Source organism: Crocodylus siamensis, chromosome 12, assembly GCF_052110815.1.
Source record: "Crocodylus siamensis isolate JL-2025a chromosome 12, ASM5211081v1, whole genome shotgun sequence".
Taxonomy (NCBI): Eukaryota; Metazoa; Chordata; order Crocodylia; family Crocodylidae; genus Crocodylus; species Crocodylus siamensis.
Window position 1 is genome coordinate 17,440,799 of NC_143406.1, and position 24,713 is coordinate 17,465,511.

General features: G+C 48.7%; 2 protein-coding genes across 5 annotated transcripts; one reads left to right on the forward strand and one right to left on the reverse strand.

Moving 5' to 3' along the window:
- Nucleotides 1-21: 21 nt before the first annotated feature.
- On the reverse strand, nucleotides 22-19,173 carry KLHL21 (kelch like family member 21). 4 transcript variants are annotated; one of them, XM_090024235.1, is made up of 5 exons: nucleotides 19,051-19,173; nucleotides 12,597-13,611; nucleotides 10,084-10,489; nucleotides 3,949-4,021; nucleotides 22-3,243 (listed from the first exon to the last, which is right to left on the reverse strand). In XM_090024235.1, exons 2-5 carry the CDS (start codon nucleotides 13,603-13,605, stop codon nucleotides 2,950-2,952), a joined length of 1,782 nt encoding a protein of 593 aa, XP_089880361.1. In that variant the 5' UTR covers nucleotides 13,606-13,611; nucleotides 19,051-19,173; the 3' UTR covers nucleotides 22-2,949. The 4 variants fall into 4 exon arrangements, with proteins under 4 accessions (XP_089880361.1, XP_089880360.1, XP_089880363.1 ...); XM_090024234.1 differs by lacking the exon at nucleotides 19,051-19,173 and adding an exon at nucleotides 18,805-19,004; XM_090024237.1 differs by lacking the exon at nucleotides 19,051-19,173 and adding an exon at nucleotides 18,805-19,002 and having other exon boundaries at nucleotides 12,609-13,611.
- Nucleotides 19,091-23,324, forward strand: PHF13 (PHD finger protein 13). The gene is made up of 4 exons (XM_090024238.1): nucleotides 19,091-19,227; nucleotides 20,496-20,597; nucleotides 21,346-21,898; nucleotides 22,436-23,324. The coding sequence occupies exons 1-4, from the start codon at nucleotides 19,189-19,191 to the stop codon at nucleotides 22,660-22,662; spliced, it is 921 nt and encodes a 306-aa protein (XP_089880364.1). The 5' UTR covers nucleotides 19,091-19,188; the 3' UTR covers nucleotides 22,663-23,324.
- The last annotated feature ends 1,389 nt before the right edge of the window (nucleotides 23,325-24,713 follow it).

A 24,713-nucleotide genomic window follows, 5' to 3' on the forward strand; every position in this document is an offset into this window, starting at 1 on the left:
TCATAGTCAGTGAAAACTGAAAAAAATACTGAACTGCTTTATTTAGCTTGATTGTTTCAAGTTGAAAAAAACTACGAGGATAAAAATACAAAATCTGTCAATGTAAAATGCCTTTGCTTCAAAGGATGGCATTTAAATTGTACTTATTTTGGACACAATGCATTTACAAAAAATAAATACAAATCCATATAGTTATTTAGCTGGTTCTGAGCTTCAAGACAAAGTCCAGCAGTAAGCACTACAGTATGACATACTATACATATTAAGAATTTGGCATAAATACCTGACCATTGTACTATGCAAGTCAAGTTATAGGCAGCAATAGTTCCACACTTAGATGGACTTTAATAGAGGTTTTTAACTGTCACTAGATTAGCCACCAAGTTACTATTTCTTTCCCTACCACTCCACCTGCATGTGCTCTGTAGAAGAGGACCTGTCTTGAGGCTTGTTTAACTTGGCTCTTGCCCACCCCTGTGGTGCAGAATAACAGTGTGCACATCCATCTCTCCCCAAACTTCATAGCAGTTACCAGAAAAAGTGACATACTGAAATCCTGGTTATGGTACCAAAATGCTCCAGTGACTGGCATTCTCTCACTTGTCGGGCAGGACACCTAGTTCACTTTTCCTCAGCTGGGGCATTGGCAAGAGTTACTACTGTTACCCTGTACAGCTTCTTTACTACAGGTAGAAGTGCCCACCTGACAATCTCACTCTCAGCCCTCAGGGCACAAAGCCCAATGCAGATACAGAAACTGAAATGTGAAACAAAAGTTAATGCCTAATGCATTTATCAAATGCTTTTTAGTATCTGTGCTCCATGCTGAGGGTGAGCCAGATTAAACTCTGCCGTCATGTAACTACTCTATTACCCTGTCTCAAACTTTAAGGCACTGGCAAGAACACATCAGAATTTAAGAAAAGCCCAACCTGTGTATCATGAACATGTGGAACACTCTAAGTACATAACGAAGTCATTGTTGCATACTAACATATTTGAAAAAAAAAACCACTGTGTTTTTTGTGAACCTGCATCTTCCAAATAAAGAAGCCAAAAGCTTTGTGACTGAACATCTGGGTTCATGGCCTGTTGTTAAAATTTCAGTTCATAAAGTCTTTAGTGATGAAATCCATAGCTACAATCTCACCTACTGCTCCACTTCTTCATTCCTGCTGATGCTCGACTGGGCCACATTGACTTTTGAACTGAAAGTTGTTTTAGAGGAGCACTATCTGAGATGTTCCACCAGGTATGAAGCAAGGAGTTTCTCTTCTAATGAAACTTGCTTGTTTGGGTCAAATATAGGAAATAAAATGAAGCTCATTATATTACATACTTAGGTTGAAAAGCAGAACTTGCAAAGGCAACACTGCACCCTACACAGAATTAATTTTGATGGTGGATACACTTACAAGGCCCCCAGCTAGCATTTATCAACTGCTCAAATGCCAGCAACTATGGCACTGATGAAACTGCAAAAAAATCTCCCAGGCTTTTTAACACAGAGAATCCATTTTTTAAATCATCATTTACCTCAGCAGTTCTTTATTATATTGTTTATCTACATATCCAATTCTGTGCAATACACTGCCAAATGCTCAGAAGTATGGTAGGGTCCCCAGGAAGCTCTTCTATATTTTCTACCTATCATCTTTTAAGTCCTCCTCTCCAAGAATAAAAGTCTGATCCATCTCCTTAAAGTGGCTAAGTCATGAGAACATGTCCTTTGCCTCTAACAGCATTCATGGCCCAGGGCCCAAGTGTTCAGTCCAGCACAAGTGCTTAGGGCTTGATAAGAAAGAGTCAAGTTAGTCTTTAGAGCTCACTTAGCATTAAGAACAAATAGCAAATAACCCCACTTTGACACAAGAACATGCTGCAGAAACTTCTCTGCATAGCTCAGCTGCTAGCTAAACAGTTTGATACAAACAGCAGCTTTATCGCAGTGTGGATGCAAAGAAAGAGGTTCTTTGCTAAAGGACTGAAATGTACTACCAGTCCCAAAGTGACCTGCCAGCCTGCCTCAGAGGGGAAAATGTGAAACTTTTCTAAAGAAACAGAGCTGTCCTCCAAGGAAGGGGCAGGAAACATGCAAGCATTTTAAAGCAACAAACATATCTGAAGGACCGAAACGTGGGTTTTTTAAAGTCAATTACACATACACTGAAGGCTGTGGGGGGGAATGTGACATCCCACCAATTCAACCCTGCATGAGCTTTTCACACCACTGCCACATGGTATATGTTCTGAGTGAAAGCCTGAACAGTGATGAAAGGCTATGGTGGTGCAGTATATTTAGGGCTAGATAGTTAATCCTCGTGTTTTCTTGTATGTGGAAAGGAACTTCTCTTGCCAATGTGGTTTGAGAGGGTCCATCCTCTTCCAGAACATTGTGCAGAGACAGGCCCAGGGCAGACCATGCTAGACCCATCCTTCCAACAGGAGGGGCCTGGGGCATTAAGAGACTTTGGTCCTGTCTGTCTTCTGTGTCTACTTCCAGAGAACAAACTAAGAAGAAAGGAATCTGGTGGCAAATGTGAAGTGTGAAATGGAAAGATGCTGACTGCAGGATCCTTGTGAAAGGTGTCTAATCACAAACTGTTATGCAACCCTGAAAGAGTGACTATGGTGCTTAAATTACAAGTGATATTTAAAATGCCTGTTTTCTTCAGAGCTTGCCTCAGAGCTGGTTCATGGGTTACACTGAACCTTCTCACTTTGCAGGAAAGGGCTGAGGGACACTGCACCCAAAGAGGCTTCTAACTTTCTACCATCTATGTTTCTACAGCAACATTTTAATCTCTGAGGATTTTCACTCCTCTACTTGCAATTACGAATCGGTATGTTTCAGTCTCCAAGCACCAGCTGGCTTCTGCCCCATCTCATAATGACACTGGTTATCTGTAACGAATGCACTTTAAGCCACAGGAACGAGAGGTTTTACAGCTAACGTAATTCATTCAGATTCTGATTCTGAAGATGCTGGTGCTGCCTGTTCAGGTTAATGGTATTATCCAGAGTGATGCCATCATCCTCCTGGGTAGTTTCTGGCATGAACTGTCGGAATATACTGACGCTGCCGTGCCAGAAGGTGGGTTCAGGAAGCCGGCCCACTATACTCCATGTTCGAATTTCTGGATCATAAGCTTCCAACACATATGAAAGTTCAAATGTGTTATCGTAGCCACCAGAGACGTAGAGCTTTCCACCAAGCACGGCCACACTACCCCCAACATGAACCTAGAATTAGAAAGAAAAGAGTTTTGCCCATTTTGATAGACAGCCCAGGATCAAATCTGGCCAGCAGTCTTAATTTGAATTCTCTGTTGGCCTGATAACTGCTGAAATCACAATGGTAATAGACACCAGTAGGTGATTTAGACCTACCAAACTCTGACCTTGGAGAGTCTGACCCACAGGTTTCTAAGCCTCACTTATAATCAGGGAACCTGGTTTTCTCTGATAAAAAAAAAAATCCCCTGTTTTTGGATTATGTATATTTAATCCAAAAACAGGGTTTTTGGTTTTGTTTTTTTAAATCAGAGAAAACCAGGATCTCTGCTTATAATTGTGCTGGCAGCATATCACAGCAAAACTGACCAGGGTCAAGCTTCGCTGAAAGCCAAACAGCATTAACTTCCACTAGGGAAACTATGGTTCAAGAATCATGAGACAAAGCAAAAAAACTGTGTCACCACTCTGCAGCACTATCCTGGGTTGGCTAAGTAGTTCCATTTGCTATCTGAATGGCAAATGCTTTGAAGCAGACTTTTTCTAGCTTTGGTATAGAATGGAATATATCATTACCATTCACTGAATTTCCTTTGTGCCTTGTGGAATATACATGGTCATTCCTTGCCTTGAGAAGGTCATAATCCAAATCAAGGACATTATTTTCAACCATTACCAATAGTTTTTATAATGAACTCCCTGTTAGTGTACTACCTGAAGCATGGGAGGTATTTTGTCCCATTCATTCTTCACTGGATTATAAACATCCACTTCAGCAGAATCATCTCTGTGGAAGTAAAAAAGGAAACTAGTAGTCAGATCTAAAACCTTCTCCACCTCATCAAGCACCTGATAAAACAGGGGTAGGCAATTAGTTGGGCTCAAGGGCCACATGAGGAGCTTTGATGTGCTGTTGCAAGCTGGGTCAACACCCCTCCCCCAGCAACTCACCAAAACTCCCTATGGGGCTGTGGGCAGGTGGGGAGCAGTGTTCAGGAGCAGGAGGGGTGGGCAAGACTGACATCATGGGGCCAAGTCACAGGATGGTGACAGCTCTGGGGGGGTGTAGGAAGGGCATCTGTGCGGGAAGGGGGCTGCCCAGATGCTAGGTCCCAGGGGCCTGCCATGGGTGAGGGGAGGGAGCTTCCTTTTACATAAGGCGGGGCAAGATCAGGTGCAGAAGCTGCCACTGGATAAGTGTTGAGCAGAGCAGCACCTGGCCACAGTCACACCCGAAACAGCCCTACCAAAAGCTATGTGCTGGCCAGGACCAGGCTACGGGTGCCAGCAGGAGCCCGGCACAGGCTACCCCAGCATAAGCGGGTGGGGCACTGCCTCGTGTAATGCTGCCATGGGCCATATCCAGTCTGCTAGTGGGCTGGATCCAGCCATAGGCCATATGTTGCCAACCCCTGTGATAAATCCATCTCAGCTAGTCTGAAATGTTACATTTACTTTTTTGCTTCCAGAGTTGCATTCCCAAATCCACATGCAAGTTGAGCAAATGCCACCTGCAAGGGGATGTGGGGCTTGATGCACACCTTAGCTCCAAGCATCTGTTTTTTGTATGGCAGCATCATGGCCAGCCCAGGAAAATAAATAGGCAGAGACCAGGAACAAGTGAAAAAGGGCTAGCAATGACTTCTAGACTACATTATTATACTAAGTCTCCTCCAGATTCGGTACTAATGAAGTGGTACAAAGAGCCTGGAGACCATTTTCCTGCTTCTCCCAAGTCAAAGCTGCATGCTCTTTAATAAGTATTTTGTCATTTGATGTTTAAAAGGTTACCCACCCATCTAAACCAGCCAGTTGCATGTTGAGAGCAGTAATCAAGAGACAAACAGAATGAACACAGATCATCCATGCCATGTTGCAGCATCCCTGTTTGTATGACTGCCCGACTGCTACTCAGTCTTGGTGCATGCACAATTCATATACCGGTTCCCTTGATTTATGCAATACACGCATTCCCAGAGAACAGCACATAAATTGAATTTGGATAAAGAGAACCCACTTTATAATGTAACAAATAGGGATACATTTCCATGGCAGTGAGGGAGGGAGGGAGCAAGACAAGGGAAGGGGCAGGGGGAGGGGTACAGCACAGCTTGTTGGCAGCCCCTGGGGCTGCAGCAGGCAGCAAAACAGCAGGAACTGAGAGTGGGTGCAGGGGGGCATGGCTCTTGCTGCTACGTGTCCCCTGGGAGGGCTGTGGGCTGGGGAGCTGCACTGAGTACTTCGGGGGGGGGGGAGGAGGAGGAGGAGCCCCTGGATCTGAGTGTAGGACTACAGCAGGATGCTGCTGCAGGCTGGGGCCGGGGGCATCACTAGGCTCTCCCCAGAGCTCGGCAGGCAGGTTGCGAGGACTAGGGCAAATTTTGGAGTGGCAGCAGCCTCCACCTGCATGGAGCACCAGGAAGAGCCCAGTGGTGCAACCAGCCCCAGCCTGTCACGGCAGCCTGCTGTTGTTCCATGCACAGATTTGGGAGCCTTCTCCTGCGCCCCACCCCCAGGAAGAGCCTGGCACAGCCCACCCCCCCCAGCCTGCAGCCCTCCTGGGGGATGCGTAGCAGCAACAGCTGCACCCTCCCATCCCACAGCCCTGCCCCCCCCACCCACTCACAGTTCCTGCCACTTTGCTGCCTGCTGCAGCCCAGGGCCTCCACTTCTTCCCACTCACCCCAGTCCCTGCAGGAGCAGCTGATGCTAACTGCCTGCAGCCGCTGGACTGCACTGTGCCCTGAACCTATGCAGAAACCTTCCTTTCCTGCCCTAATCTGACAGCAAAGGCACGTATGGAGGAAGGAAGATGCTCACAAAAATTGAATGATTACACATCACCTTGTTTAGCTCTCAGTTCTCGAGTCCCCAAGATTCGAAACTAAGGGGCTCTGCTAGGGGTTCTCTGCTACTCCCCACCTACCCCAGCTGCTGCACCAGACCCTGTGAGCAGCCAACACCACCTGCCTGCACCATGGCATGGTGCAGCCCAGGGGCTGGGGTGAGTGAGGAGAAACAGAGCCCTAATCGCATAAGAGTGAATTTACTATACATATAAGGAATTTTGGGTAGAAAAAAGGTGACAGCATAAGAGCAAATTTGCATATATGGAATCTGCAGAAATTGAGGGAAACCTGTAAGAGTAGCCCTGAGAAGTTTCGGCATGCTTGGTTTTTCACAATCCAATCTGAAAACATGTTTGTAAACAACTATTCATGTTCATAATCTGTACTTGCTTCCTGAAGATCTTCATTTTGCAAAATAACAAGTGCCTAAGAATCTTGCAGGAATCCAACTGTGTCCTGGGGTGATTCAAACTCTCTTCACCGTAAGTTACCACTAGAAGTATCCCTGCTGGGTTGGAACTTCAACCAGTACCAAGTTTAGATGGAGTGAGGGAAATAAAGGAAGGACAAGAGACCTGTAATAGAAGAACTAGCAGCAGCAGTATAATCCCACAAGGCTTGACTCATTCCAGGCATGAGGCAGACTTGTGACAGCAACAGGTGAGGGGTGTTTGTGACACAAATGTGCTTTGCTGACACAAGAATATGCAAAGAACAAGGTCAGGGCAAAAATCTAAACCCAAGAAAGTCGTAATAAGAATAAAAGCTGACAGACAAAAAGATCCATAAGCTTTTGCTTAATTATATGTTTTTAACCCACTGATTAGTTTCAGTTTCCATTTTTAAATGGCTCATTTTCAAGATCTAAATTATCCTGCATTTGATGAAAAACTGTTAACAGAATTCCATTTAAATGGTGTAGCCATCTCTGATGGCATAATTCTACTTTTGGCTATAAAATCCTTAAATAAGGGTTAACATAACGAATGACAGCAGAAAAAAAGAGTTTAAGATGAGCATTACTAAGGTGTCATCCCCTCCCCCCCTTCAAGTATTAAGTCTTTCTGAGCAGTCATATGCTCTGGTGGTGACAGAGATGACGACTGGTTGCTTAGCCAATCCAAGTGATAGGAACAAATGTGAATGCAATAAGATGAAATAAACAAGACAACCCTGCAAGAATCCCATAGCAACACCATCCCTGATGGACATTTGTTCAACTACCATCATGTCTGTGAACAGTCTGCAGATCATACAACAAAACTCACATTTATGCCCTGCAGTTATTTTTGGACAACACTGATTAAGATTTGTCATTGGCATATAAGATACATATACAGAAACCTTCCCTTCCTGCCCTAATGTTCCCCTGATCTGACAGCAAAGGCATGTATGAAGGAAGGAAGATGCTCACAAAAAGTCAAATGATTACACATCACCCTATTTAGCTCGCACTTCTGGAGTCCCCAAGATTCTCAACTAAGCATACTGGACCTCAGCTCTTCTTTTAAATAGATGAAATTGTGAGAGAAGAAAAGACACACATTGCAATATAGCTTTTCAAAAGAGGGACACTGCTGTCAAGCCATATCTACCAAGAAGCACTTTTGCTGCCTCTAAGATTCAGTATATTAAAAAGCAGTTTGGGAGACAAATACTTCCAAGAATGAAAGAGAAAACAGACATGGCTGGAAGAGAGACCAGGAACAAGACTCTAACGTGATTCCAGATACTATTTTGAGTAAGGACAGGACATTCTTTCCCATCTCAAGACAGTTTCTAATAAGGAAGTAACTGAAGCCCCCCTGCTTTGCCATGAAGCTATTTATAGCTGTGACCAGCGTCGCTAATGCTGGTCATAAATCAGTCACTTAAAAATAACTAGAATAGAACTTAGCATCTTGAATAACTGTGTCCTCCTTTATCCTGTGAATACAAACCTAATGTTTTGTGACTGCCCATGTAAATACATGCGGTAAACAAACTATCTACAGCACAAGGAAACCAGGTGGTTTGGGGGAGCAGGGGCAATTCTGTCCTTTGCTGGATCAGGTAATCCAGATACACCCAGGGACAGTCAACCACTCTCTCTTCAAAATTCTGACCCTTGAGCTAACAGCCTGTTGAAAACAACAAGTCCAATTGGCTCAGCAAGCATAACAGTGGAGTAATCTGATGATGAAAGCCTTTACAGTATTAGCTAAAAGCTAAAAACATTAAAGCAATAACTGTGAACAGGTGCTTGGAGCAAAGATGTTAGGATGATCAAGAACAAACTCCAACACAGCACATAAATGCTATGGATACAACTTGCTGCTATAAGCAAGCCCCAGAGGCAATAGGAACAACTTCTAGAGGCTATTTCTAAGATATGTTTGCTCATATCATCTAACATCCTGCCTTCGCATATGCTTCAGAGATTGCAAGCCTTTCAGTTATTTTTAATTATGGAATAACTTAAGTATTTTAACTATTAGGGCAACTCCAGACAATAAGTAAATGCTGGTTTTAATGGATGCTTAAGAATAGTAAGCAAGTCATTTTATTTCATGTTCTCTTATTTCCGCTCACATAGACTACCCAGCTGTCCCACCTACTATTTTCCTGGGCTTACTTCTGAAAGTGCGTGTGAGGTGCATGAACATGCATCATAATGACAAACACTAAACAAAAACAAAACTGAAGAATCCATTAAAAAAAAAGTGTAATTGATTTCAACCAGATCTGTAGCCTGGACCCCATTTTCCAACTGGTGGATTAATTTTAGACCATTGTACACTACATTAATGTCTGTCTTTGAGGTTAAATTGCGAGAGCTATGAGTTATGCAGTAACTTTGTTAGGACACAGAAGAGTTACCAGAAGAAAAGTCAAGTCAGTAGTCTTTATTAGAAGCACACCGATACATTGGTCCCATATTGTATTGGCACTGACATAAGGAAAATTGATGTTATCGGCAATTGGCTTTTTTTGGCTGATGTGGCCAATAATGTCACTGATAAATGCCCCGTGCATGCACACAGTGCAGCACGCAGGCAGCCAGGAGCAGCCCCGCAGCTTGGAGAGTAGCATCCAACTGATAAGTCTGTTGTGGGAGAAGGGGCAGATCAGATCGAGGCCCTGCGGTGAGGAAGGGAGTGGGGATGAGGAAGGGGTAGGCGCTGCACAGCCAGGGCAGGGCATGGGACAAAGCTGTGAGCAGCACGTTTGTGATGTGCACGGCAGTGGGTTGGCTTTCTCTGCTACGTACACCCCAGCAGGGCATGGGGGTATGTGCCCCCGGATCTGTGTGTGGCGCAAGGGCGAGTTGCCACTGGGGGTTGGGGCAGCACCAGGTTCTTCTCAGCATGGGAGCTGGGCTGGGGCTGTGCTCAGGGCGGGCAGCGTTGGTGCTGGAAAGGAGGTAACAGGGGATGCTACAGCCACCCCAAAATTCACTGTAGCCCCATGTATTTCCCCTCCCAGTGGCACCACCAGTCACTCCAAGCGCAGCCCAGCCCTGCCCCCAGCCAGGAAGAACCTGGCATTGGCCCCAGCACACAGCAGCAGCCCACATTCACCCTGCACACAGATCCGGGGGCACCCCTCCCCCCATTTCCTCCCAGTGTGTGTAGCAGTGGAAGCCGCTCCTCTCCCTCCCTGCGCCCCCCTCTGCCCCCAGAGAAACCACTGCTCCATTCTGTACCCTGCCCTAGCTGGGCAACACCCAGCCCCATTCCCTCCCTCACTATGGGGGCCTCGATTTGCCCCCCTCCCCTTCCATCCCCCTTTGCCTCACAACAGACTTACCAGCTGAACGCTGGTCTCCAAGCTGCTGGGCCACATACTGGCAACCGGATCAGGATTGGACGATATGGCTCATTAAAGATCGGCTATTGGTATCAGTGCAAAAATCTTTATCGGTGCACCCCATGTCTTTATTTCTAAATACAGCTAGGCACGGCAATGACATTTTCTCCAACAAAGCAGTTTATCTCAAGGGGAAAAAGTCATCACTTACCTTATAAAATACATGAGCCCATTAAGAGTTACAGTTTTTGGTGCAAATGACCATGGAGGCAGTTGTCCACAATTCACTAGAGACCAAAGGTCAGTTTCGGGGTCATAGCATTGCATAATCATTGATTCTTTGCCTGCTAGAGAGCCGATGGCAAAGAGCTTGCCGCGACAAGAAGTGGTGGAGCAGTTGTCCATTGGGTACATCATGGGCTGCAAAGCCTCCCAGGCATCTATGGAGTGGTCATAACGTTCTGTGCTGTCTGAGGCTATCACATACAACAGTCCATCCAGGACTGTTGAGCTGTGGTATTCTCTTGCTTTCAACATTGGAGAAACTTCTGTCCACTCATTCACACTGGAGTTGTATCTCCAGACACAGTCATAAAGTCTTGACCCATCTGATCCTCCTACAGAAGAAAACACATTTCAGGATAAATATTTCACAAGGCATTAACTGTCTGGGAAGGAAACAGAGAAGAGGGGTTCTTCCAAAACAGATCTATTTATGTAGTTAAACAAATTACTATTTTGAAGAGTGTAACTAGGTTGGAGGCTTTCCCCCCCAGTCTGCCTTATTACTTAAATTTTTGGCACAGTAGGGGAAGAGGGGGAAAAACATGATCATGACAGTTTTAAAGCTAACCATGCCACCTAATCTTAAATTTGCTTGAAAATTTCCAAGGAGCAAAATTTGGTATCCAACCTCCAATAACCAAAGAACAATCCAAGACACATGACTTCACTTAAATACTGCTTCTAATATAACCGTTATCTTTAAGCTTTCTTTTAGCATCCCCTGTTCTCTGAGCAATGGAAAATTGAAATTAACACACAATCTGAGCATCTTCAATGACAAGAGACCCTGCCTGCAAGTACAGGAGTCTTGATATAAGTTGGCAGTCTCAGGAGTGGATTGGTGGCAGAAGGGCTGAGTATCACGAATTCCAGGCCAATCCATCTTAAGCTGCTCTTTTAAAACTGTGAGCAGAGATTTAACAGTTGCATCAGAAAAAATACAGGCACTTCAGTTCAACATTGCACTCATGCCATCATCATTAAATCATAGCCAGGCTTTTTGTTAGCCATTTATATATATCAGACTAAAGACCTGTTTGTTCGCTTAAAACCTCTAATGGTATAAGTTTATTAAAAAAGGCACCCCAACATATAATTATACTGATAAATGTTTTCAATGTAGATGCAGTTATACCAGTAAAAAGTACTTTATATTAGTATAAGTTATTCTGGTTCAGGAACTGAAATAGGATATAACAATATATGGGTGGATATATCCACTGCATCCACCCTAGGTAGTGGTAGGTGTTGCCATTTTCATTAAATTGGTATCATTCAAGCATAATTTGTTAGCACAAACCGCTTTTACTTGAGACCAAATTTTAGGTTGTTTAATGTATGTTAAATAAAAGAATATTGTCCCCCTGACAAATCAGGAAACTAAAAATAGCACTTTGGCTCTTGTTCTTCAGCACCCTGACACACAGCTGTGCCCAGCTCAATGGCTCTCAATGCTACTGAGGGCTCAGCATGGGAAGACTGCCTGGTAAGCTGCTGGCCCAAGTGTGCAGGGTTTTCATGCTGTACAGCTTGTGCTGTAGGCCCAGCTATTTACATGTCTCTAGGTTCAGCCTCAGCCTCCTCACAGCAGGAATTTTACAACCTTCTGAAAGTGAACTCTGCCCTGCAGTCTTAAGCCAGGAGTCGGAAAAGTTACCCCAGTGCAGAGCCTGTGACAACCAACTACATACTCAGCAGTATTAGTCATTACAAATTAGTTTCCAGTCTGAGATCAGCTACTAAATCCATCTCTAAACAAGCATAACTGCAGGAGGGGAAGTCCTCATTTCAAAACAGAGACTCACAGTCTGGCCATGATACATTTACAAAGAATGAGATACGTCCTGCTGCCAAATGTCATGGCTGCAGGAAGGTCCCAAATTATTTCCATGACAATTTCAAACCTTTTCTGCTTCTGTCAATGTAGAGCTCTTACTAACAGGGCAAACTATGCCCTGGGCAAACTGCCTCTCTACTGCTGTCCTTGTTTAAGTCTTCCAAAATGCAAGCCCAAATCCCACAGGCACTATGTTCAGAAGCTCTAATTCTTCACCCTGCTCAGCCAAGCTGCACAGCGGCAGGCCCTGCCTACTTGCCTCCCTGCCCAGCTGCAGCCTTCAGGTCCATCCCTAATCCTGAACAATCAGTCCACAGGGGTGGCAGCAACCAAGGGTGAGCAGAGAAACCCCATTCAGCATTGCCCCCTCCCTGCCGTGCTGCAGAGCAGCCGCATGCAGAGCCCTTTCGCCCTGCCTGGAGACCAGAGCTGGGATGCATCTTCATTGTGAAAGATGCTCTGCTGCCTGCCCAGGGGCCAAGGAGTCACTCCTCCCCCCACCCCTCCCGAGGTGGCAGCAGGAGCTCAGGCTTCCCTGCCGAGGCCACCAGCATCGCCAGGGCCAAAGCACGCGGGGCTCCGCATGTCTCCAGGTGCCCTACCTGTGCCCTTACCGGTCACGTAGATGTCATTGCCCAGCGCTGCGATACTGTAACCGCCGCCCAGGTGCTCGGGGAAATCGGCCAGGTAGCGCCAGTGCCCCGTACGTGGGTTGTAGCAGTCCACCGTGACCAGCTCGTCGCAGTCGCGGTCGCAGCCGCCGATGACCACGAGGATCTCCGCCAGGCCGGTGGAGGGGCGCGGCCGCATGCGGGCGCAGGGCCCGCGGTCGTGCCGGTCGTAGCGGGCGGCCTGGAAGTCGCGGGCCTCGCGCAGCAGGCGCAGGCAGGGCGGGCAGCGCGCCACCAGCGGCTCGCCCTCCACGTGGGCCAGCAGGTAGAAGCGGCGCACGAAGGGCAGGCGCACGTGGGCCAGCAGCTGCGGCAGCAGAGGCGCGCGGGCGGCCGGGTCGGCGCGCACCCAGCGCAGCGCCAGCTGGAAGGCGGCCTCCTCCTTGGGCACGCACAGCTCGTCGTCCCGCAGGTAGGACACGAACCGCGCCAGCGGCAGCCGCTCCAGCTGCGCGCTCAGCTCGCCCACGTGGCGCAGCACGAAGCGGTGCGCGGCGGCCGCCAGCGCGGGGCAGGCGAAGGCCTCGGCGAAGTCCTGCATGTCCAGCGCGTTGGCCGGCTCCAGCTGCCGCGCCAGCCAGGCGCCGCACGCCTCCTTCACGGCCGGGAACTGCAGCAGGTCGGCGGCGCGCAGCAGGCGCTCCGCGATGTCGGGGCCCAGGCGGCCCACGCGGCCCGTGTAGGCGAAGTCGAGCAGCAGCGCCAGGCACTCGGGCTCCACGCCGTGCAGCAGCACGCGCTCGGCCCGCGCCTCGCGCAGCGCCCCGCCGAACATGGCGCGGAAGTAGCCCGAGGCGGCGGCCAGCACGGCCCGGTGCGCGCCGAACTCCTGCCCGCCCGCCACCACCGTCACGTCCAGCAGGCTCCGCTCCGCGCGCAGCGCGCTCAGCCCCCGCAGCAGCGCCACGGCGTGCGCCGGCTCCGCGCCGCTCGCCTCCATCGCGCCCTGCGGGGACACAAGGCACCGGCGTTAGAGGCGCGCCGCACCCGCGCCTCCGCTCCAGCCTGGCCGGGAGCGCTCGCCCGGAGCCCGCCCCGGGGCTGGGCGCTGGGGGCGGGGGCCGCGCCAGCGCCTCCTGCTCGCAGCCGCACTCCCGCACCTTGGCTCCGACCGCGCCCCTTCCCCGAGCTAGTCACCGCCTTACGGTCATCTCTCCCTCCGCTAGCGGCGGGAGACACGGAGTACCAGCGCGAGGGGTGGAGAAAGAGAGAGAGAGAGACCCTTGGGAACTCCCAAAAGAGTTTTTGACAAACCAAGCATTTTACTTGACAAAACGGTCAAGCCGCAAAACAAAGCTCTGTTACAAAACAGTTCTTCTCACTGAAGCATTAGAGCACCTTTCTCAAAATCACTACAGACTAAACACAGCAGCAGTCTGTTGAAATCCTTCGACTCTGGGGCTTTTGAACAAACTAAGTAAGAGCTCTGGGTTTTCTTGCTCCAGTAACAGGAAGCCCACCATTATTCAGCAAATTCTGATGGAACCTGCACATGCCAGAAGTCAGTTCAATTCAGGCAGAAATCCTCACAAACTAAGTTAATCTTATTTCATCCCTTTTGGACTGTGCCTTCAAGATCTCTGGTGGTTCAGCCTAGAGCAGGGATTTTTGCCTGCATAGCTGTAAATTTACACAGGAAATCATTAGTTTAGGAAATACTGTGAAAAAAATAAGCAGTGGTGTACCTGTCACACTATTCATACTGCTAATGGCAGCCACCTAAATTCTCCACCATATTCAATCTGCCAGACAGGTGTTTTCAGAGAACTAATGTACACAATTAAACCTGTACAACCCGGATGGTGATGCCTTTGTTCCTCCAAACACCTGCTGCAGTAAGTGTAGCCAGCAGCTGACTCATACCAGACTCCTCCAGAAAGACTGACTGTATATAAGACACACCCTACAAACATTTTTTATTCACCATGTGCAATGTCTGTTTAAAGTAGCAAAAAAATCCAGCCTAAAAACCATGAACACAGACACAGAATCAGCTTCTTGCTCCCTAATGGAAATCTACATTAAGACACTGCCAATACCTTAATATGTAGTGAAATGAAGTACCTTATTGCTGAATGTTATGTAATAATGAATCAAACAGCTGGAAGTTTGTGCAAGCACATTAATACAGGATAAATAAAATATCAAACAACAAATGTAATATCAGAATATAATATCAAAATGTGTTTAGTTTATTCTCTTCTAGATCTAAGTTGGTACATAGTAATTGTATGTGCTACCCCCACTAGCATACTATGCTATGGTCCCATAGGAAGAATCAAGTTATGGGATAATGAGATGGCTCAGTTGTCCTGTAACTTGATTTCTGCTGTGGGTCCCTCCTGTGGGAATTCTGAGCTAAGAGACCCCCTGTGGGACCCCATAACTTGAGTTATGGGATAATGAGATGGCTCAATTGTCTTTTCAGATCATTGCTGCTGAATTTGGAGATGGCAACTGAAGAAAAATGAATAAGCTAAAAAGTCTTTAAAACACTCTTACCTACATTCCTGTACTGTAGACTTAACACGTGGAACTTCATAATGTGTTAGCCTTCTCCTTCCAGGGCTTTTCTAAACTTATGCAGTGCAATAAATATTTCTGGATAAAGCTTCCCATATGATTCTCCAGTTTTAAATATATTATTTAAAGAGTACAAAAAAGTATGATTCTTTTGAACCAGAAGTATGTTAAATTCAGTTTGTTGTTGAAGAATTGAAATACAACAAAGGCATACCAGATAATGTAAACAGGCAGGAAAGCAAAGCATGTTTCTACAAATATTAAACCATGAATTTTTGTAAGTCTTGTATCATGCTTCATTATGAACAATATAGTAGGATTGAGATCTTGTCCCCCTTCATTAAGAATTCATGATCTACACAGAAAAGATGGAACAGAAGGATAACACAAGCATAAGAACATGCTACTTCGTTCCCAAGTGTCATGCTGGTTCCACAGTACTTTGGGGGAGAAAAGGGGAAGTTACTGGAAGGGAATACATCAGAGAAATGGAGGGGGAGACTCTAAAGAAAAAGTGGAGGTAACTGACAGGAGAAAAGGACTGCAGAAAGGAGGGGGACTCAATGGGAAGATGAAGTGAGCCTCAAGTGAAGAGGCACTGAGGTACAGGGAGCTGTACAGCTAATTAGCCATGGGGAAACATTTTCTGAACAAGCTGGGACTCAGGTATTTGAGGCTCTTGAAACCAGGGTCTCTGCCATGTCCACACTGTCAAGTGGCTAAAGCCTCATGGGTATTTCTTGGCTGTGTTTAATATTTTTTAATATAATGAGTAGACAATTAAAGAAAAAGAAAGCCACCTTGCTTTTAGGCAGGAGTTGTCAAGCACTCAGAAAGAGTTCATAGCTGTAGAGTGTGAAGAGATGGCAGCTGACAGTGATAGAGTCTGTCATGAAAACAGCTCCTATTTGAAACAGACTTGGTCTCAAATTAGAAACAGATTACACCTATTCTGGAAAAGTCTAACAACAGAATTGAAAATACGACTGTGTAGAGCTGACAAACTAGAACAAGGAAAGTGCATAACACTTGCTAATGATTAAATGGGAAGAAGAATGTTCTGAAAAGGCCCAAAGTACTTAAAAACACACCCATGAGTGCAAGCTTCTCACAACATTACCCGAAACAGATATACTATTAATTATTCTCAAAGAACCTGCACTCTTCAAAAATAAGAGCAGCAACATAGCTGAACAACCTTATTTGGAAAAAGAGCAATGTCAAAGAGGAAAGGCTATTTATTGTTTAATAGCGTTCTTGTAACCATATAACACCCAGCATTGAGTAACTTCATTTTCCCATGAATGTGGAACTGATTTATGCCTTCCTTTGCTCATTCTTATTTCACTTTATCACCTTAAGAAAATACACAGATCAAAGAAAGATACCATCTGAACCACCATAATCTAGCAACAAGTAGATCCTAGTTCCAGAGCTGTCTATAACTGCACACACATGATCACTAAATGATGCAGACACACAGAGACATATGTATATGCTATAGTAGTTCTGGGATCTGCTGGAACACAAGAGTCTTGCTTTGTCTGCACTTTGCCCAAATCCTGTTCCACAAGAACTGCTGCCTTACTCCCATCCCCTAATGGGCAGAGGGAAATTCAGTATCCACAGCTGAAATGATCATTCACCTTTCTGCAGACAATGCCAACATAGGAACAAAGAAGTGATGCTTAGTTTTCATCCTGTCATCATTGGACACAATTACTGAAAATTAGCTCCTTTTTTGCCAGCCAGCATGGAGATACTAAATATGAACTGCTCAATTAAGTTTTTTTCAACAAAGAGTACATATGGGGTTTCTATTTAGAAGTCTGTCTCCTCTAAATCCAGCTCCAGATACAACTGGAAGAAAAGCTGTCAGCAACAATGAATCTGAGCTCAGGGGTTGGCAATCCTTGTCATGCATGCCAGAATGTGGCATGTGAAGGCATTATGTTTAGCATGCGTGCCTCCAGGTCTATGGAGCCCCGGCCTAGCTCACTGCAAGCAGTGAGTGTATGCATGCCTTTGGGGGATGGGGATGGGGATGGGGAAGGGGCCAGGGCTGCATTGCCACAATAAGGATCCAATACCTTGCAACTCCTCCCTTCCCCCAGTCTCCCCCCCAGGTGTGCATAAACCTGGTGCTGGCAACAAGCTGGGTTGGGGATACAGTTGCTTGCCACCTCCTGCTATGGAACCCGAGACTGCTCACACCAGGCGGCAGGGGGCTGCACGGGGGTGCACAGAGCCTCAGCCCGGCTCATTGCCCATGGCAGGTGCACATGCATCTGGGGAGGAAGTGGCAGGGAAGGGACCGAGACTGCACTGCCACAACAAGAATCAGGCCTCTCACAGCTCCCCCACTGTCCACCCCTGGCACGCCAACATCTTACAAGTCAAGGTTGCGGGTGTTTTTGGCAAAACAAGGAGAAGCAAAATCCTGGATTTCTTTAAAAGGAAGGAATAAGCTTCCTTTTACATAAATACTTCCATATTTTACTTCCAAATTAAGATGTTCTTCAAAAGTACCCTGATACAGTAGTGCATTCTTTACTGATGTCTATACACTGATTATTGTTCAAGACTCAGGATGCACACACTGCCTCAGTTTTTTCTTTGATAAATTCAAATGTTACTTACTAGAGTCTTGGCACACAATACCCGCATATCAGGTAAGGCAAATAAATACACAAATATACTGAAAACACAGTTACAAAGCAATACCATTCTTTGCCAGTGCTAACATATCTATTAACCACAGCACTCCCAGCTTTAAATGAATGATGACCTATTACTTCCATAACGTGGCAAGAAAGCTACACTGGCCCAGAAATGCAAGCTACAATCATGTAAGGTTAGAGCTCAGAATTCATGTAATGTGAATGATGCATGCCATGTAATTCAGTCAGTACCTTCCCATCAAACATAACTTCAGCACTACACCAATGTGACTTATCTCCTATGCAAAATAAAACTGCATGTAAATGTTTTGAGGGATGCTGCCAAAGCTGCAGAAACTAAAATTAGATTTATTGACTGTGCGCTCAAATCAATGCATATCATAATACACATGCTTCTGACACATGCCTCTTCTCTACCCTCTCCTTTTTCTGAATAGACAATGGCTTCAGGTACATCTTCCTCTGTACATGGAGCAGCTCTGCCACTTCAAGGCACAGAGGATATGACTACCGAGAAAGGGCAAAGAAGATGAAGCCAGACCGTTTGGAAAACAGCTTCCCAATCCGCAGGTTGCTCGTCAGCCCCCCTGGCCCCATCTTACACCACTTCCTTCTTTATTAGGTCAAGCATCCCGGGCGGGGGTGGCAGGCGCGATGCTCGCGGTGCCACGGACCCGCCCGTGCACGGCTCAGGGCTGTGCCGTGCGCCAGGCCCAGCTCGGCTCTTTGGCCAGCGGCGCGCGGCCGGGCTCGCTGCCGGGGCGCAGCCGCGTGACGCGCCGGACAAGGGCCACGGGCCTGGGCGCACTGAGGAGCCTGCGTGAGGGTGGGGGTGGCCCCGGCCTCCCCATGAGAGCCGCAGAGCAGCCCACGGCTCCGGCCCCTCAGCAGAGAGCGCGAGCCGCGCCCAGAAGGCCGCTCTGAGCCCAGCTCACCGCTCGCCGCCGCCTCACACCCCTCGGCCGGCCGCTCTATGGCGCGCGGGCCCCGCCGGGAGCCGTCGTTCTCCGCGGACTGCGCCTCCCGGCAGACCTCGCGCGCCCGGACCACAGTTCCCAGCAGCCCCGAGGGCCCGCCGAGCTCCGCGGGGCCGCTCGCGGCTGGACTACAACTCCCGGCAGCCCCCGCGCGCCCGCACGGCACCGCCCCGCCCCTCTGCTCGCCGCTCCTCCCGCCGGTACCGTGCGGTTCCAGGGTGGCGGCTCTGCCGGGCGGCGCTGGACCCGGCTCGTCGGCGGCGCCCCGCGCCAGGCCCCGGACCCGGACCCGGACCCGCCCTGCCTTGCCCCTGCCCCGCTGGCGGGCAGCTGCGCCGGGACATGGACTCCGACTCCTGCGCCTCCCCCTTCGCCCCCGAGGTGAGCCGGGCCCCGCTCTCCGCGCTGCCCCGCCCCGCCCCGCCGGGCCAGGGCCGGGGCCGGGAACCCGCTCCACACCCCGGCCCGTGGCCCCGCCGCCGCCCCGCCTGGCGGAGCGGGCCACGCCGCCGCCCCGCGGAGACGCGGGCGCCGAGAGCCCGAGCCCGAGCCCTTCCCCGGCCGCCGCCCTTCCGCGAGCCCCGGCCCGGTCGCGGCCCCCGGAGAGTCCCGCCCCCCGGATCCGGACCCGGACCCGCACACGGCTCCACCCCCGCGCGGGTCCCCCGGGGGCTCCGCGCCCCGCACGGCCCTGGCTCTGATGCGGGCTGCAGCGCCCGGCTCCGGCCTCCCCTCGCCCCCGCACCCCGGCGCGCCCCCGTCCCGGGGCGCCCCGCAGCCAGCCGGCCCCCGCCCCGCCCCGCCCCGCCCCGGATCGGGCCCTCCTCCATCACGGACCGGCGGGGCGGAGCCTATGGCCGCCTCCGGCGCCGCTCGCGGCACGGGCATGGCTTCCCCGGGCTCCGTGCGCAGGGCGGGGGCAGCGGCGGGTGGTGCCCGGAGCCTGCCTTGGCTCTTGGCAGTTCAGTTTTGAACGTGAATGGTGATCGGGTGTACCCACATCCCCTGCTCCGCTGCACGTTGCGGCGCAGGGGCAGGCATTGTACCGACTGGGTGCTAGATGGTGCGCTGGGGTCTCGCGACCGAGTTCTCGGTGCAAGCCCCGAAGAAGCTTCTTGTGTCCTAGCAGAGGCTGCATGTGCAGTTATGGTGCTGTTTCCAGCAGCTTTGAGGTCTGGGTAGAAGACATGATGGAGACTTTGCACTAGGAAGAGAACAGCAATCCCTGAGTTGAACTCCTTGGTTGCCTTAGGGGAGAGGGGCTCCACACTAGCTGACCAGCTAAGTTTTGCTAACTGTTTAGCTTCTTCACTGTCTTCAGTACCAGTTTTTAGGAATGTGATGCCATACAGTACTAGACCCTGAAGGTGTTAGAAGCCACCCTGGGGACAGATGTGGAAACAGCTGGAAGAAGAACTAGAAACACCCAAAAATTTGATAGTGGCCGAGGGACCTGATAAATGTGCTAAATTACAGGATGGCTTCATAGTGCCTAGCATTTTGGCTCATGAAATATACACTTACACAAGAGCAATGATAGAATAAGAGCTATTACTTTCTCAGAGATAGACAATTAGTTGCACAAAGTTGTTCCCACTGCCCTTCTTCAAAATCCCAAGTTAATGTCCTGGTCACTATTTTTTTAACAGGATTTTTCCCCAGGCTCCAAGAGACACAGAACCGTGGAAGATTTTAACAAGTTTTGCACCTTTGTCTTGGCGTATGCTGGTTACATCCCCTACCCCCAAGAGGTAATGTGTAGCCCCTTATTTTATCACAGACACATGCCAGTGTATTACTGGTGGGAGGCTAAAGGTTTTCCTGCATGTGTTGGAAAAGGTCTTCCTGGCAGCAGCTTACAAAACTATGATGATGTGATGATCTATGCAACATAAATACCTAAATGCTAGTTTTTGTGTTTAAAGGGGTTGGGTTCTGTGAAAGCTCTTACTGGGTCAAAAGTAACACACTGAAATGTGATAGTCCAGAAGAAACTGCCAGCAAATAGCCTTACATTTAGGAAGTTTTAAAGGTAACAATTGGTCTCTTATGATATGCATGTGTTTCTCTTTAATCAAAAATGAAATGTCTGAAACCTTGTTTGGCTTGAAGAGGCTGAACAAAGTGTAAAAATCCAGTCTTTAATTATTTGGGTGGCGGGCACTCTTTGTACAATGCCACAAGGTTACATTTAAGGTATTTGAAATATGTCGTGTCTCTGCCCCTTTCCAGACCTCTGGGGCTACAGAGTTCAGCTTACTCATTTTGGGGTTGTTTGGTTTCTCCTGGGCTGGAGTTCCTGGCAGAGGCCTAGGTTTCAAAGCATATGGAAGGGAGTGAAAATTTTAACTCTTTGAACTTGCCACACAGCACTTGACTGCAAATGCTGAAGTACCATAAACACTAGGCTGTATTAGAATAAAAAATGGTAAACACTATAGGGTGGATAGCTATCAGCTTTAAAACAATGCTTACTTTTGCTCTCTTAACATTTTGTAGGAGACACCTTTGAGGAGCAGCCCCAGTCCTCCTAATAGCACTGGTGGGACCATTGACAGTGATAGCTGGGATGCCCGATTCAGTGACCTCCCTTCTGCTGTCTCCCTGCCAGTCAAGAATAGAAAAAACTTTAGTCAGCTCAAGCGAACAAAACCATATGCTTCCCTGTTCCAGCGAGCAAAGCCTAGCAGCTTCCTGCCAGAACGAAAGCAAATTGATAAAATCAGGAAGAAGAAAAAACTGAAGAGAAGGGAAACAGAAGTGCCTGTGGAGAAAGAATATGAGGAGAAGCTCCTGGACCTCGAGGTGGAGGACTCTTATGTAGAAACCCCCATGAGCCCTTCATCTGAGGGTGACCCTCAGTCCGTGACCGACCACTGTTCGGTGTGGGACTCTGATAGTCCTTCGAATGTCTCTTACGCTGCTGCTAACTCTGAGCAGGCTGTGGAGATACACAGCGTGGGCAAGCGAACAGTCATCCGGCAGGGCAAGCAGGTTGTGTTCCGGGATGAAGATGGCACTGGGGACGATGAGGACATCATGGTGGATTCAGGTATGTGGTGGTGGCGGGGGTGGGATAGTGGGAGATGTTCTGAGAGACAGTGGGTCAGACTGTTAGTGATCCCATACACAGCCTTTTTGTATAATCCAGTATAATGCAGACCTATCTTTTGGGAGAGGGGGTTGAGAGCTAAATTCATTAGCATTTGCACAAGCCTCTTAGCTCTTTCAAAAGGTGGGCAGAGAAGAGTTTCACTGCTCAGTGACCAATGGCCTGAATTACAGTGTCCAGGCTCAGGCTAGAGCCCTTTCCATGGGATGAGTTTTTATGTAAAGCTGGAAACGAGTCAGAAGCTGGTTTTGGAGCTGAGCACTTCTCCTGGGGCAGCTGCTGAGATTCTGTACAAGAGCAAAGTGCAGGTGGCAAGGCAGACTGCAGCTTCCAGCATGCCCTGGAGAGGCCTGCATACAAAATCGGCCTTCAAAACCTCCAGATCAAGTTAGGTCCAAGAGGGAAGAGTTGAGGTACAGGTAAGATGCAGTAGGGACATGGAGGGAGGTCGTTTTACCTTGCTCTTTCTCTTTCCAGATGACGATTCCTGGGACCTAGTCACCTGCTTCTGCATGAAGCCTTTTGCTGGTCGGCCAATGATTGAGTGCAATGAGTGTCACACCTGGATCCACCTCTCCTGTGCCAAGATCCGCAAATCAAATGTCCCGGAGGTCTATGTTTGCCAGAAGTGTCGGGACTCCAAGTTTGATATTCGCCGTTCAAACCGCTCCCGGATGGGCTCACGCCGGCGCTTTCTGGACTAGCCAAGGGCGCTGCCTGACCAGCATGCCACTTGAGCAGATTAACCATGCAAAGCACAGAACTCCAGCCAACTAGGTCTAGGAGAGCTCCTTTGAACTGCATTTGCTCAGGCAAAAGGGGGCTGCCTGCCTGTCCATGTTAACAGGCACAAGGTGTCAGAAAGTCTGACAGCCAAGGCTGGAAGAGGCCTGCTGGTCAAAACTGCTGCTAGACACTGACTAGCTGTAGCAGACAGATGAAGCACCCCAGGTACAGAGGGGGTTTTGAACAGTTAAGACTACAAAGGGGATGATGTCTGGGAATGTGTAATACTTTTGCCACATGTTAATTCTCATCCCACTGGGAAAGTGCTAAGAATCTGCAAGACTTCTATATGTTAAGTCAATCACCTCCCAAGAGAGAGGAGGAAGAAAAGCTCTGTATGACAAGTCTGAAAAGCTATTGGCCGTATGTTTTAATTTTAATGTAATACTAGACCCCCCACCCATTTGTCCACATATAACAATCTTAGGTGTTCCTAAAACCCACGACAGTGAGTGTGAATGCTCACTGAACTCGCGTGTGATCTGCCTCTGCTTTGACAGGGCTGAGCAGCAGGCGCAGCATTCGTTGAGTTCTGTGGTTTTTAGCATTTGCTTCCAGTAAAAAAGAATGATTTGCTGTTGCTCCATGTATTGATACATCTGAGGGGAGAATAAAGCCTCTCCTCTCTTCAGGTAGGCAGTGGTGGGTTGGGGTTGGCTATGACAATTCTCTTCCTTTGTCAGGAAGTCTCATCAGATTATTTTTCTGACTTTGTTTTGAATGTGTGGATGTGAGGTATCCATCCACTGTATTCCCAAGTGGAGTCCTACGTTGTGTTTGTTTCTCATACACTTTCAATGCTCCAAGCCCATTTTTCGGAGACATTGACTACTCCTCCATTTCTCAGCTCTAAAGTAAAGCATTGATACCAGAAGGGGCCTTGCAAACTGAAACTGAGGAATGCAGACAGGCCCCATTTGGGATGGTGCTGTCCCCATCAGAGTTCTGAGGCTGGGTTTACCTGTGTTTTCATTACTGGCTTCCTAAAGTGGATCTGTTATGGGAAGATATTCTTTGATCTGATGCGTACTAATGTAATCACTTGGCATTGGTACAGTCGGGGCAGGGGACTTTGCAAGTGGTAAGGTGAACTGCATCTGACAACCATTCAGCACTGTGGAGGATTTAGGGGTGCACTAGCACCAGAAAGTGTTTTTATAATGTAACCATCCTGGATGGGGGTGAGCTCAGCAGAGCTGGAGACTGCTTCAAGAAAACAAGATGGCTTGTGATGCTGTTCAGATGTAGGTGCTGTCCTTGTAATGACCAAACCGAGGCTGTTGCATTGATTGCACAAATTAGGTCTTTGTTCTTGAGGAAGCTCTCCAAGTTCTGGTTACTGAGCAGCACAGGTTGTCCTGGCAGACAACAAGGCCAAGGGAAGTTGCTAGCTGAGCTGGACCAAATGGCCAGGGACACATCAACACTAGTGCAGCAGGCACCCTGGCAGCATGTGGCCTTCCTGCACGCTGGCTGCCGGGCACTGCATCCTAATAGTGGCCAAGGCAGTCAAGTGCCCCCTTTGGCCACACAGTGCTACCCTGAGGAAACTACCAGTCAGAGGTAGAGCACCCTGCAGCTCTCCTACACAGGAGGCAAGACCAGAAAGGCCTGTTGGCATTTCCCACCGTGAAATGGTGCCGTTCTCCAACCAGTCCCTGCTGAAGTAGTAAGGACTGGAGTTGTTGCTGCAGCAGCTGACCGCCCCGGCTCTAGCTCCCCGAAGACCGGGACTAAGCACGGCGGAGCCTGCCCAGGGTTTGCCCTGAAGCCTGGGGCGGCCTGCCAGCCTCCCACAGGCAGCAAACAGCCAGGCTCTGCCACTTGGATGGTACAGAGAAAAGGGCCGGAGGCCCCACGCGCCTGATCGCAGCGAGTAGCCGGCCCCAGGGGCTCCTGTGCCGCCGCGACAGGGCGAGAGCGGCCCCGCCTGCGCCGTTCACACCGTTCCGCCGAGCGGCGCCGCGCC